The sequence below is a fragment of the Tyto alba genome, unplaced genomic scaffold (genome assembly GCF_018691265.1).
Source record: "Tyto alba isolate M040663 unplaced genomic scaffold, T.alba_DEE_v4.0 Super-Scaffold_18, whole genome shotgun sequence".
Lineage (NCBI taxonomy): Eukaryota > Metazoa > Chordata > Aves > Strigiformes > Tytonidae > Tyto > Tyto alba.
The window spans coordinates 32354181-32369363 of NW_024881280.1; the positions used below are offsets into that span (position 1 = coordinate 32354181).

Sequence of the window (15183 nt, forward strand, 5' to 3'; positions counted from 1 at the left end):
AAGAAAAAATAGATAGAAAAGTAAACAAGAAAAAATAAATAAGCACGTGCATTATGAATGTGGCTTTCAGTATTGTGTATCTTAATAGTGAATACAGATCTTTATAATAATGTGGCTATACTAACCATGAAGCGGATGAGAAAGAGTACCAATGTTGTACTACTGGACAGTCTGGGAACAGAAGGGGTTATGTCAAGAGACACAGTAAGTGTCGCTGATGGGGTATAGGTGCTTGATCCTACAAACAATACTGGAATGGTGCTTACTACCATGAGTAATCTCCCAGGGCCAGACAATAATGGTACAGGCGCTGGCACCGGGGGAGATGGCTTGTGTTTCCTGCTGCTTGGGAGCTCCTAAAAGCTGGTTTAGGTGCAGTCATAAGCTAGAAGTAGTCTTCTGGCTGCTCTGAGCTGTATGTCAGATTCACAAAGATCAGCTCCCAGGGCACTGAACTGCAGAAATCTGACCTACCTCTTCTTTTCTTAAACCCAATTATTAGACCCTCTAACATTTGCCCTGGAATGAGTCTGGACTGTAAACTCTCACAGAACCAGTGGGCAGGCCAGTATATATCGGCAGGGGAAAAACACACCTTCTTTGTGATCCCTTTGTAGCAGCCTCGCTGAGACAACAGCTGAAAGGCAAGGGTATAAAGACTCACTGGACAACAATGGTACTATGCAAGGTAGTAAGCATTATGCATGATAAGATCTATGCTAGGTATAAACTTCATGTTGGTAGGAAAATGGGCACAAGTAGTGAAGTACCATAACTTGTACCCATTTGTCAGTCAATGCAAAAAAAAAGGTGAGAATGCAGTCATGAGGGAAGAAGCAGGCTTACATAGCCCTCTCCACCCACATACTCCTCATCTTCCATGCTAGAAGATGTATCTCTGCTGTCAGTATCACACAGGCCTATTTTGTCCCAGATCTAATGACAGTTCTGCCTGAATGCAACCTTCTTTTTTTTTTTTTTTAAAAAAAAAAAAAAAAAAAACAACAACAAAACAAGGCCCAAACAAACATGCAACTACGACAACTTAAATTGATGAAGAGTCTCATCTACAAAAAACAGTGAATAGCATCAGTGAACAGGTGGAGAGCCCTCTGTAGCCATGCCATACTCATCAGGTCAAACACTTGATTTAACGGTGGTGATCACCATATACCCAATATATACATCAACTTAATCTTTTTTCAGAGGGTTCACAATTTTTCCCATGAAGAGTATGTTGTTCTCCATAGTTATGACCATGAGGAAGGGCCTGTTGAATGTAATTGTAGCCGGAACGGACATAGGCACTATTTCCATGCCTGTGGCAGCTGCTGCTTCGGTGCCAGTCTCATCCACCTTTACCACAGCCTTATGAATAGCCTGTGAAGAAACAGACATGTTACAAGTCAAGGGGCTACAAAACTAGCCACCTAAATAAGAACTTGAGCTAAAAGGGCCTGAAGAAGTTAATGGTAAGAAACGAGCATCAGACAGACAGGTGTGAGTCCACTGAACAAAGACAGCAAAATTGGAAAAAAAAAAAGCAAGCTACATGCAGCATAGCTTTCCGAGCCCCAGAGAGGAAAAGTTCATCCCTGGTAGAGGGGCATGTCCCTACTAGTGAAAACATTTGTTTTGTTTCTTTTCTTATTCCCTACTCCCACTCGTGCAGATCTGTGGAGCCAGATGAAAGGTTAAGAGAGCAAGATTACATTTACCTGTCTATTAAAAGTTCATATAGTTGAAGAATTAACATGCAGATTAGCACACTGAAGAGCATCCTGAAATCATGTTTCCCATATTCCTTAATATCTTGGGAAAAATGGGAGCAAAAGAGAAGGGCCAGAAATGAAGGTCTAGAGCAGAGAAACATGTAAGGTTTACCTTGCAAAATCAAGATGGTTACAGACTCTAATTCCACCTGAAGTCATGAAGGCAGTTGTTTTGCTCATATTAGACAATGAAATTTGCACTGATTGTCAGCTATGAACTCTAGCTTTATTGAAATATGACTTATCTGTAGCTTTTGCCTGTGCCTGGCACTAATGACAATCATTGCTCATAGGCTTGAAGCCAAATGTTTTCAATAACTGCATTTTCCTTTCCTCTAAACTGTTTTAAAGCAAGCAGTGTTTTTGCTCTCTCCTCCTCTCCCCTCCATAAAAGATAAGCAGTGATACATCCTACAACTCCCTACTTGCCCAGAGGCAGGCTAAAGTAGGTAGACACAAACAGAAGCAGCAACATAATGACTGTAACAACACGCTGCAAGGTGTGAATAGACAATGATTTGGTCATGTCTCTTTTATAAGGTTCCCCCATGCAAATCAAAAAAGCCTCCTAGATTAAAAAATTACAGACTTACAACCTGCTTAAACTCAATTGCACTGACAGTGCAAGTAACACGGGTGAAATACTCTGTATGCCAACAGCTGCCTTTTCCTGTGAAGCAAATCCTCTTTATATGAGTTTTGCATCATGAATAGTTGTAAAGAAAGTGATGTAAGTATCAGTAACCATGGGCCCATAAAACAAAAAGCAGTATGACTTACCTGGGAAATTCTGTGCTGGGGCTGCCCAGTGATCCCAGACAGGTCAGCCTTGTCGGTGAATACATCCATGATGCCCATTTTATATAATATATCTTTTAGGTCATATGTCCCATAAAGAGTGAATTTTGGAAGATACAAATTTGCTGAGCTGCCAGAAAAGAAGTTCAAGAATATGGTGAAACTTTTGATCAGGTATCATGGTATAACACAGACTCATGAGAGATGAACTCATTTTGCTTTTTCCCCAAAGATATTTTGCTTGCAGGCTCTCTCTAGTCTACATGGGAGATGTATAGTGACATTAATTTGGGGAGAAGAAAAGAGAGTTTATAACAGTTTGGAAGGATGGTTGAGAGGAGAGGACTGTACATTGCTGGCTCACAGTCTACAGTAAGTGAACACATGAACAGTGAGATTGACCCAGTCATGATTCAGCACAACACAGCTGTGCCCTCCTAAGAATGTCCATCTGACATTTTCAGAAGTTAGTGATAATTTGTGCGTTCTGCTGGAAGCACCTTCATCATGCCCCATTGCGGAGGATGCAGAGGATTCACCTTGTGAAAAAGTGTTTCTTTTGGGTGTTTCAAGCTGGGCACAAAAAATCCAACATATCCAAGTTCACTGGTTACTTTTGAAAAAAAAAAAAAAAATTGTTGGCCTTCTGCATTTATCACATAAATCAGGACAGAGAAAACAAAAAGATATACCAAAGGAGCGGTACACTATGTGGTGGTGGTAATATGAAAGGCAAAATAAAAAACAGAAAGCACATTGACAGAATATAGTTAGTCAATAGATATTTTTTTTTTTATGCCAAGTCCAATGTCTGATTTTTTTTTTTTTTGAACGTGACTAGTTTACTGCTTTCCATAAATTAATCAAAGCTCCATATTTCTGTTTATTTTATTCATTTCTCTTTCAGTAATGATCTAACAATTCCTTTTCAAAGGTTAAAACCAACATTTACAGCTAGAAGCAGCATAATGAGGCAGGGGTTAGTGATGATGCTGACAGCAGGTATTATTTTCTGGTGAGGAACGAGGACAGCTCTCCAGGGGTCCAGGTCAGAGAGATGTGGAACACTTAATGAAGCTGGCCAAAGAGCAAGTCATCCAGTAGACAAGTGGGAAGTAAAGGGCCCATACCTCCAGCATAGCACAGTATCTAATGCCAAGTCTGGCTGGTACCCAAAAATGAGAGTGCTAGTGGATTGATAACAGGTTGCTGATCTTTTACTTCTGCTTAATTTCTGACTGTGCTGATTGCTGTTTCAAGTGAGGATGCAACTACCATTGAATCATCTGCCTTGCTATTACATAAAGACACTCACTCACAAGCCCCCACTTGCTTTCAACATGCAGGAAAGGGAAAGCCGTAGGCACACGGCAGCAATGCTACCAGGCTGGAAGCACTGGGATACACTTTCCAGAATAGAAAGTGAAGTTTTCTCCACAGTTCATGCATTAAATAGATCTCAGCTGCCTGTACTGGCAATACATTGGCACTATCCCCTGTTCAGCAGCTAATAGTAATGAAAAATGTTTCTCACAATGTTTCTGCAACTTGTGTCAACGTCAAAGAAACATTATCTTGCCCACAGTCCTTAAATCATTCCATACCCTACATCAAACCCATTTATTCAGACCTCCCAGAGACTCCAAATAATAGCAAAGGCAATCAGTTGCTTGGAAAACTAGAGGGAAAAGGAGAAGTTTGTGTCATTAGTTTGCAGGAGAGAAATTTCATGATGAAAACCAGGGAGCTGCATGAAACAAGCTCATCTTTGACAGCGATGCCTTTTTATATTACAAGATTTACATCTCCTATAAATGGCTTTTAGGTAGATTATCCCAGTTTGGAAAAGGGGGAGAGGATGGAGAGAGGAAATCTAAATCCCCTCAATTTTATTTAGTGTCTTTCTTGCTGATTTTAAAGGCAATTGTGTTTCTTTGACAAAAATTATTCATAAGTATCTTGATTCACCATCTTATTTGTCCTATTGTGATTTTAGTCACAAACCACATAGCTGCTCCTATAAATTTCAAAACTCTGAAGGTGCACAGAGAATTACATACTTTTTTCTGTCCTTTTTTAATGAAAACAAAAAATTCTAGGTTATTCTGATAAGATTTAACAGTGACTCGGAGTTAAGAGCATGACACTGGTTTTGTTTTTCTGTATTACGATGTCATTTTTGTCTTGAGAATTTATCATCTAAAATACAATTTTCAACTGTGCATGGGTGAAGGTCTCTGACATGACACATCAGATTCACAAATGAGCACAAGGGCTTGATTCTGTAAACATGTTGTGCATATGCTTGTACACATATTTTGTCCCATCAAAGGCTACTATTATCCATGACACTGAACAGAAGGAATCTGAAGTTGCTTTTAGAAAGCATATAACCTTTCTGCCTTCTAGTCTCAAAGTTACCTTGAAACAAGTGTAGCTTATTCCAGTTTTGCCTTCCTAAGCCTTCAGAGAGCTTTAGCATTACAGTGGCTCTGCAATGTGGCAGCTGCTCTGTACCCTTATAATTGAGCTTTGTCCTCACAGTTGCCAAATGAAAGTTGCTATTTCAGCATTAGAGGTGCAATTATTGGTAACTGTAATAGACAGAAAGGAAGGAAGAGACAAGAAAAAAGGCTGAAGGAAAGTGGTAGGAATTTACTTGTAAATAGGAGAAGGCAGAAGACCTCCACACAACACCACACCACCACACCCCCCCCCCAAAAAAAAAAAAAAAGTGAGAAGAGGTCTTAAGACAGAAAACTGGGGCCTCTGGAGAGTTGAAGATGGAAAACAAAATGTGGAAATGACAGAAGTCCTAAAGCTGTGAAGTTTTTCACTTCGTGCAGTAGTACTAAATGTGAAAACACAAGGGCAACAGAGAGCCAGATTTCAACTTTAGTCAGTGGGAACTATTCTGTAGTTTAAAACAGAACTAAAAATAGTATCTTTATTCTGTGTCTTAGACCAGCAGATTGAAACAGATGTGTCTCCTTGCCTACCATCTGAACCAAGAACTGCAAAATTTTACCTTTTTGAGACTACCGTCCTCCACCTTGACATACGTTCACAAGACAATCTTTTCTCCAGCTTCCTCATTCTTCCTTGATCAGGCAGAATAAAAAATGCCGAAGCACCTCCTTTATAATCCATTTGCACCACAGTGGAAGACAGCTGTTCATCATAGCCATGCTTGAACTGGCCCATTCCAAACATCATTGGGACTTCAACAGCCTTGTTCCCATCCACAAAGAATTTGTTCTTTTTAGTGTATTTTGGATCAAAAGGTTTTTCCCATTCAGCTTGAAATATAAGAAACAGAGTTACAGGATATTTTGAGGACACGAAACCACAGGACATATCACCAATGGACACATTCATAGATGACAGGAACTGGTACAGCTGGATCAACTTCAGACAAACCAGTTTGCAATGAGCACTTAATCCTACTGAATATTCAGAATAATTCAATAGCAACACACAGTAGATAAAGTGTGATGTAAAAAACTCCCTCAGATCTTACAGCAGGCTGCAATATCCTTCATTTAGATGAGATATCAGGTGTTCTCGTGTACACTTTTCCCCCCTGACAACAGTTTTAAGGAGCCTATAAAGCCCTCCTATGATGCAGCCTTTAAATGAGAGCTCAGAATAAGAAAGATTCTCTCCTTTCTGTATTCCCACACTGAAACAGGTTTGTGAAGGGTGACGTGAGGGATGAATTTTCCAGAGAAATGAAGGGATTCAGGTTACTTGCAGAAAGAAGGGTTTTATATGCCTCTTCAGTTGATGACAAATAAATTAATGAAGAACTTAATTCTACCAGGCTGATGGTTTAAAAAAACAAAAAACAAAAAACAAAAACAACAGTAACAGAAACCTTTTGTACTGTCATGCTCACAGTATTAAATTTCCAAAGGCTCCTTGCTCAGTCATAGTGAAACAAATTGTCTACATTGAAACTCTGAAAGATTCTTATCCTCAGCATAGAGGAATTTCTAAGCCAAATTCCAGATATCCATCTCATCCATTTCAGAGGCTGAGAAGATTTTTTTAAAGGGGGAAAAGTTGTGGAGCAGGGTGGGGGGTAGGGGGCTGTTGTTTTGTTTTGTTTTTTAAAGAAAGAGGTGTTACTCTGTAGTAAATTTTGCCTTCTAGAACAAAACTAATTTTTTATCAAATTTAGTGGGCAAAAGTAGAGTCACGATGCTAAGTTAAATAAATGCCTTCAAGAAAACCATGAAACTACTCCTTTTGACTTCTGATTTCTATTTGAACAATGATTACTAGGCAGCTTGGTACAAATGAAATAATTATCATCTGCTGTTTTCGTCATCTGTAAAACAGACAAAACCAGCACTCATTTAGTATTTGAAAAGAGTGAAATGAGGCTTAGTTAGTGCATGTCTTGGGCTCTGAAAATGAAAATTGACAACTGCCAATACTCTGAAGATGGGAAAAGTTGCTACTTTTATGTTTCTTCGGTAACAGTAACTTCTTCTATCATCAGATATATAATAGGTAGGACATCTGCCTTGATATGCTTAAGGAAAAAAAAAAAAAAAAAAAAGACAGAATGAATCACAGAAACAAGAATGACACAAGTCCTGAAACACTCAACTTTTATCTAGTGCTCAACTCAGGGAAAACACCCACCAATTTCAGAAAGATCTTTGCTTGATTAAAAACTGAGTATGGTGTTAGGATTTAGCACACAGATTAGACAGAGATGATATTCACTAATCCTTCCCTCCTGTTTCAGAGGAACTCTTACTCCCATGCTCTCTCTTCTCTCTTAGGAGGCTACCTTCTAGGGATGACACCTTTCTCAAATGCTTCACAGTGTTCAAGTGGAAAAATGAACCTCAAAGTATGATACTTTGTGGTGACCAGCTCAGCTAGGGCACGATAAGTGACTGGTGTACGGTAGTGGAATGGCATGTCTGCTGGCTGAGAGCCAGGAAAATATTTCCAGACTTTTGTCCTTAGGGAAGGACTTCTACATTACGCTACACTGCAAAAAGGTGGGAGGAGAGCCACCAGTACTGTGCAAGGAAGGTTGTAATGCACAGAGTGGTCAAGAGCTTAGAAGTATAGGCTGATTAGAGAGGTACCTTTAGAGATTCTCCAGATTAATCCTAGCCTCTAGATCAATTAGCATTAACCTACTCTCAATTTCAAGATAAAAATACTTATTATTGCTATTAATGCTCTTCTTTAATCTATTTTCTTTAAAATTGAAGAGCTAAAACTGAATCTCCACCATCTTTGCAGGAGCTGAGAAATCATTTCAGTAATAAGAACGAATATCTAATTTTAAACAAAACTTATTATTAGAACATGAAAAAGTTATCTGTAATACAAAGTTATATTTAATACAAGGTTTCTCAGGTTTTTGTCCTTATTGTGCTACTAAATTTATTGCTCCTTCTTCAAACACCTTTCAGTAAAAGAAAAATCAACCACTTTTTTGCCTATTTTGAAAAACATGCTTGTTGATCAATAAAAGCCTACCTTGAAAACAGTATTTGAGACAAACAAGCATGTGTTCAAGAGAATTAAGAAACAGCAATCATCTGTATTCCAAATAGCTCAATTTAACTGTGGCCAAATCTTCAGAGATTAACAAAAGGAGCAGAGTCACATGAAAAGCAAAACAAAACAAAAATATGGCTTTAAATTACTTTTGGGTGTCGCCTCATATTGGGGAGGAGAGTGGAAGTATCCAGCTTAACAGTTTTAAAAGAACAGCATTTCTTTTTAAAAAAATAGCATTTCTAATAAGTCATCTCTGTTTCAATTAAAAGGCTTCATGATATTTTTATCTGATAAATTACAAAATATTCTTTTTCTGAGTACAATTGCTTTATTTTCTGCATACGATAAAATAAGTAAAAGATAGAAGGTCTGAAAGAAGATGCAATATCCGTTATTGGACCACTGATTGAGCCTTACAGCCCTGCTCCTCTTCTTATTAGATCAGCAGTCTGAAAAGCTCTGGGAAGATTATCTTCTCTGGGAAGCCATACTATCGGTAAAGGCATAGTTAGTAAAAAAAAAAAAAAAAAAAAAAAAGAACATGGGTGTGAAACTAAAACTACTCTTACAAGGTTAGCTTTGGATACACGAACATACGCAGTAACAGCAAAACTATCAAGTAAACAAATTTTAAGTAAGATGCAAAGCTTCACTTTAACAGTGTTCTTCAACTCTGAACTTGCTAAACAAAAGAAAACAGCTGAAGTGTCTTTCAAATTAGTTCCTAGCTAATAAAGCATTTAAGGAAGTGCTTAAATCCCACTAGATTGTATAGGACTAGATGCTTTACTGAATAGAGATGCCTTCCTCAAAGTTTGTTTTACTTACTCTTCAGCAGGAAGGAAATGTATATATTAAAAGATAGAGGGAAATTTGCCATAAATTTTACTAGGAATTATCATCAGTATCAAGAAGAACAGTTTCCAATAGCTTTGCTTACAGTTAAGTGCAAGTGAGGACCAAAAGGAAAACAAGATATGAATCTATCTGCAAAACTGCATTGCAAAAAAAGGTAATGAAGTCCAAGACTGACCTGAGGAAATAATGTATGAAATAGAAGAATATGCATATCTTACCGTTAAAATAAATATAGCTAATAAGGAGAATTTCAGTAAGTGGATCAAGGTTACTTATGAGGTCCTTGATTTTCCCATTGGTTCTTCCTGCTACATATTCATTGATCTTTACCTGGGCTTGATCAGCCCTCTTGAAGTTCATAGGATAAACTTCTCCTTCATAGAAGTTTCTGAGATTACTTAGAAATTTATCTTGTGGCTTCAGTTGGTCAAGTACAAACAGGACATTTCCCATATTCAGCTGTAACCCCTCATTCTTTCTGTTTACCATTTGCATGAGCTGACGATAACCTTCATGTATTTCATTTTCAGAAATCTCACGTGGATTAAAGCTAAGGACCCTAAGAATCTGTGCCAAAGTGTCTGATCTGGCACCCAGGGTCATCATTGCAAAGGCAGTAGAGATGCTCAAAGGAGAGAAGAAAATATTCCCACTGTTTTTACGAGAAGAAACTTCTTTGTAGAAACAACAGGCAAACCGACAAACACTGTTCCCTACAGTCTGCTGTGGCATGTTTAGGTTTTCTTGGCCTCTTTGATTTTGGTTTCTTACACCTTGGCGATTAGGCTCATAGCAATAACTGTTGGAATGAAGTCCAACAATTAAAAGACACAGGAAAAACAACATCTTCATGTTTCTATAACTCTGTAAAAGAAAAAAAGAAAAATGACATTTGGCTTACAAATCATTTTACCTTGCGCTTAGCAATAAATCAATCCATTCACTGTACAGCACTGTCTTGGTACCAGTGATTCCAATCCATTTGAATTCAGGGATACCAGCTTTCTATTTCAAGGAGGCAGACTCTGGAAAATTACTCAACCTACTGAGGAAATTATGAAAGAATAAAAATTAAAGTCAAAGAGGGATGAAGTAATACCAAAGACGCCCTCATTAAGGTCAGGCTAGAGTTCCTTTGAAACTGCTTTGTTTCCAGTGTTCTGTTTTTAATGTGACTTTAAGTGATAAAAACCTCTAAGTCAAAAGTACAGGTCTGTAGAGCAGAAGTAAGGGAGACAGTCAAGGCTGGGCAGTTAAATTTAGCAAGATGAAAAATCGAAGCAGAAGAAAGGCACAATATTCCTCCATTGTGAGAATTAAAATATACATATCTGAATGGGCTGCATGTAGATATATAGGCAGGCACCAGAGGGAAAGTAAATGCACTTGTTAATAAGGAAGTGATGAACACTTACAGTGATTCCATAGATCTTGAACAATTGAGCACCATTTAAAAAAAAAAAAAAAAAAAAAAACAAAACCAACCAAACAAAACAAACAAACAAACAAACCAACCAAACAAAAACAAACAAGCAAACAAAAAAAAACAAACAAAAAAACACCACACTTCCATATAACTAACAAAAGAGAGAAATATGCTTTGAGCTTAGGAAGTTATCAAGACCCTGGAAATAAAGTGTTGCTTATTAAGACAGGGAAAAAGAGTATGTACACAGAACAGTAAATAGAAACAAGTGTGTCTGCCACATGCAAAGGCATGTCCAGCCCAGTGGCTGAACCAAATAATCTAAAGATAAAAATTTAAAAAATAAAGGAAACACTAGAACAATCATGGTGTTTATCATCAGAGAGATAGCAAAGGGTGATTTTGGCAGAGAAGGTTGCAATGGCAAAATGTGAAGATGAATGAGTAAATTCTGGAGGAACAAAGTTACTAAAAGATACTGATAGAACTGGAAAGCCTTTTCCAGAGCAGCATGGAAACCATCTCTTCCACATCTGTGGCAATACTTTTAACTCTAGAAATTAATACTGTACCACACTTAGTCAACAATTTTTGTCAACAGACAGAAGGAAGTAAAGATGTGGAATATCTGGAAATCCATAACATCATCCTGTGGTATATGGTCACTTTACCTACAGAGTCTTTTATGAAATAAAGTACTCTCTAGAGGAAAATGTAAGGATTCTCAAAGCAGAAAAATATCTTAGGTTTCTGACTTGCAATGAGAAATGGTATTCAGACTCTCATGCCTTGTGAAATCACTTGAATCCTTATCAGCTCCCACCATGACCCTGCATGTGTGTTCTCCACTTTCCAGCATCTTCATTCTCCAGAATTCAGTGAAATCAGAAGGCTGATCTCTGATTTAATAATATATGCTATAAATATTCCTTAATTCACACCCTTTGAATATCATGATCATAGCAATACTACTACTGTTAGGAAGGGCCCGAGCCCCATGACAAACCACTTTCAGACAGTTCACTTTTGTATCTACAAGATATTTAAATTTGAGCTCTTTGATTTGTGACTTGCTCCACCATCGCTCTAATTCTTCTATCCTCTATCCACAGTTTCTTTTTTTTCAAAACTCTCTAGAAGCCTTACAAAGCAATGTTTAAGTCCCCAATTCCATTTAATTTAATGCTTTACATTTGTTATTATCATCCATTTACTTCATTTAGCTCCAAAACATTTAGAGGTGCAGTGTTCCTAAAGAGACCAATGCTGTACAAACATGCCCATTTCACAGAGGACTCGTCTCTTTTTTTTTTTTAATTTAAAAAACCAAATCCGTAATAAAACAATACAACAATCTTTAAATTGCAACTTGAATATGAACACACTAATTTCTCAACTGATTATTCAGAAACTGTTGTCCTGCATATAATGTTTGACAATTTTTCCATAGAAAAAAAATGCATTACTTACGGTACAGTCAAAAAGGTCCTGATGTATTCACCAGGTCTGCACAGGTCCTTGCTCAGTTGTTTATGCTGCTGAACACAAAGCAGGGTATCCTCTAGTAAAGGTTAAGATCATCTAAGGGCTGTGACTCACACATTATAATTTCAGAGATTAGGTAGTGCAAACAATGTTGAAACTAGTTTTACTGGACACCTAACTTTGCTGAATATATGTTTCACACGTGACTTTTTATTATTCATGACTATCTGATCGCCTGGTTAGATTCAAACCAATTTTCCTCAAACTGAACCTACCCTTTCTTAATATCGAACATTCATAAACATCTCAGCTGCCCAAATCTACTATTTTATGATCAAAAGAGTCATCAGAAGTAGCAACTATAGAGAAATTTCTTGAACATAATTTCCAGTGACTATAGCATTGCTGCCACCAAGGCAGAAGGACAAGGCTTGATGCACTGGGACAATCTGAATTTTTGTGGCCTAGCCTACTTGCCTACTGCATATCCATGCATGGGCTTCATTGTCTCCAGGTGAAGCCAGTGATGATTCTAATAGGCGCAGGGCTGAAAACGCTGTTTTGCCACATTAGCAAATAGCGCCACACATGTGCCTGATTATCTACTCCCCCATGGGAAATCCGCTGGCAGCAAGAGCTGTGATAGCGACTGCTGGGCCACTCGCATGGCCCTGCACCCAGGCAAGCAGGAATGCAGCTGGGATGCCATCGCACACGGGTGATCCCAGCTACAAGCATGGCCTGGGGACAGGGGACGGAAGCCTCGGAGCATGGGTGTTAAACAGAGCAAGTCTTTAGACCAGCTTACTATCTTGCCATCAGGGATGTGGGGAGCAGGCCCCTCTGGTCGTGTGCCAAGTTCAGCTGGGTCAGATCAGATCCTGTGCTCGGATCACTACAAAAAACTCCTGTGACTGCTGGGGCAAGCCGGTGGGTGCAAAATGACAGAAGCCTTGAAGAAGGGACCCCTGGAGACCATGTAGTCCAACCCCTTGCTCAAAGCAGTCAGCTACGGCGAGTTGCTCAGGACAGTGTCCACTTGGGTTTTGACTTCCTCCAGTGCTGGAGACTCCACAATCTCTCTGGGCAAACTACTTCAATGTTTGGTGACACTTACGCTAAACGAGGTTTTTCTTGACATTTAAATGGAATTTCTTGTATTTTAACTTGTGCTCACTGCCCCTTGTCCTGTCACTTGCTGCCACTGAGAAGAGGCTACCTCTTTCTTTACCCTTCCCATCAAAAATCAGGTATTTATACATGTTGGTAAGATCCCCACCGGCCTTTTCTTCTCTGGGCTAAACAGTTCCAGCTCTCTCAGCCTCACTTCATACATTAGATGCTGCAATCCCTCAGTCACCTTTGTGGCACTTTACTGGAGTCACTCCAATATGCCTATGTCCTTCTTGCACTGGGGAGCCCAGCACTGGATGCAGCACTCCAGATGTGTACACCAGGGATGAGCAGAGAGGAAGGACCACTTGCCTTGACCTGCTGGTGATGCTTTTTTTTAATGCAGCTCAAGATGTTGGATGCCTTTCCTGCAAGAGCTCATGGTCAGCTTGGTGTCCACCAGGAGCCCCAGGCCCCCAATCACAGAGTTTCATGTCTCCATTTCTAAAACTAGGATAATATTTTCTCTCATTTTCCCTTCAAAATGCAAACATTTTCAGGGTGGGACCAACCTTTGCTATACACAGATGGAGTGCTGATGTCAGTGCTGTTCCTAAGCACAATTGAAATACTAACCACAATAACTCAGCAACATTTTCTGGGAGGCAAAGATGCAGCCAGTGAAAGTTGTTGATGATTATGACCTATCAAGCCACTCAACAGATTGAAAAAAAAAAAAAAAAAAAAAAAACCAAACGAAAAAACCCTCTTAAACACGTTGCTTATGAACCAAAGCTTAAGAAATAGAAGGCTTTGTGGCAGTGTACTGGACTCCCACCTAATGTGTTCTTCGTGCATAGCACTCATCTGGAAGAGTATTTGAGATACTATTTTCACTGCTTCTTGTATAAATAAGAACCAAGAATCTAACTTAGAGCTAACTTTTAATAATGGGCTGCAGTTTTCATGGTATATAAAAACTGATTTCTGATGAAGGAAGGAAGCCCAATTAAATACAGACGCCATGCTAATGACAAGGTGACAGATGGATGACTAAGCTAGATTTGAACACACCTAGACCACACCTCTGGACACTTGCAGGAGAAAGCCTGCTACTAAACATGGAAAAACCTGCCCTGCGATTGGAAAAAAAATCAAGAAAATCAATACAGGATCAATTTATATGAAAAAGGTGAATCTCTGAACACTAGTATTAAAGAAAGTCCAAATTTGTCTTTCATGTTTTTCCATTGTTAAGCCATGAGAGGAAGAAAGGTAGAGGTAACAGTTCCTGACCCAACTGCACAATTACTGTATTTGAATAAAAATTCTCAAGAACTATAATAAATCATTTATATCATAACTATAAGAAGAATACTGATTTTAAAAGAATGCAGCTATTTTGTTCAGTTTTGAAGACTGGGATATTCCAGAATAACACTGCATGTGTTGAAGATATCATATGGATAGCGAACAGGAAATTCCCTCACCTACACTGGGGACTTTTCTAAAAGTTCCCATGGCTCTTAACACAGCCAGCACTGAATTGTTCATATGTGCTTAAGCCCCAGCTGAGAAAATGTAGTGTAAATATATCTGCTTTGAACAAAGAGGTTGAAAGAGGTTTGTTTATGCAAGATTCCTCTCCTTGCCATATCCAGTAACCACCAATAGCACAAGAAGGGAATTCTACTGCATAAACAAGGCCCCAGAGCCTCTCCTTAGCCTGTACTAAACCACAGATACCAGGTGTGTATACACCTTCAAAGAGATAGAAGAATCTCTTAATTTGTTGCCCCATTGAATCTAAAGCACTTCCTCATAACCATAATTAAAAAGGGAGGCAACAGGGACTGGAAAACAAATTTATATTAAGTTGTACTTTTCTGAAGCTGGCAGAACTTTCTCCTGAAAATATAATAGGGGAGAATGTACAGCCTATGTAGCCTGTAAGGTGTGATCCATCTGACTTAGGACACTTGTTTCCCTACAATAAACAAAAATACGGCCTTTTATAAATGGCTCAGATCTTGAAGAATTTCGCAAAAATTATAGCTCAGTAAGTAAAGCACTGTTAGAGATGGTCTACAGAGATAGAAAGCACAACAAGGCATCTCTGTTTAACTATGGGACTTTTCACAATCCCTTTAGACTCAGGATTTCCTACCAGTAAATCCATTACACTACACAATGAAC

The 15183-nt window shown here is 38.7% G+C and overlaps 1 protein-coding gene across 1 annotated transcript in view; it reads right to left on the reverse strand.

The window, feature by feature from the left end:
• LOC104359841 overlaps positions 1 to 15183 on the reverse strand; it is a 39082-nt gene that overhangs the window by 17836 nt on the left and 6063 nt on the right. Inside the window, exons 2-6 of the mRNA XM_009965672.3 lie at positions 11860 to 11927; positions 9182 to 9827; positions 5599 to 5869; positions 2553 to 2700; positions 1200 to 1380 (exon numbers count right to left, since the gene is read on the reverse strand). Coding sequence (XP_009963974.3) covers positions 1200 to 1380; positions 2553 to 2700; positions 5599 to 5869; positions 9182 to 9815 — 1234 coding nt within the window. The 5' untranslated portion in view covers positions 9816 to 9827; positions 11860 to 11927. The remainder of the gene's footprint in view (positions 1 to 1199; positions 1381 to 2552; positions 2701 to 5598; positions 5870 to 9181; positions 9828 to 11859; positions 11928 to 15183) is intronic.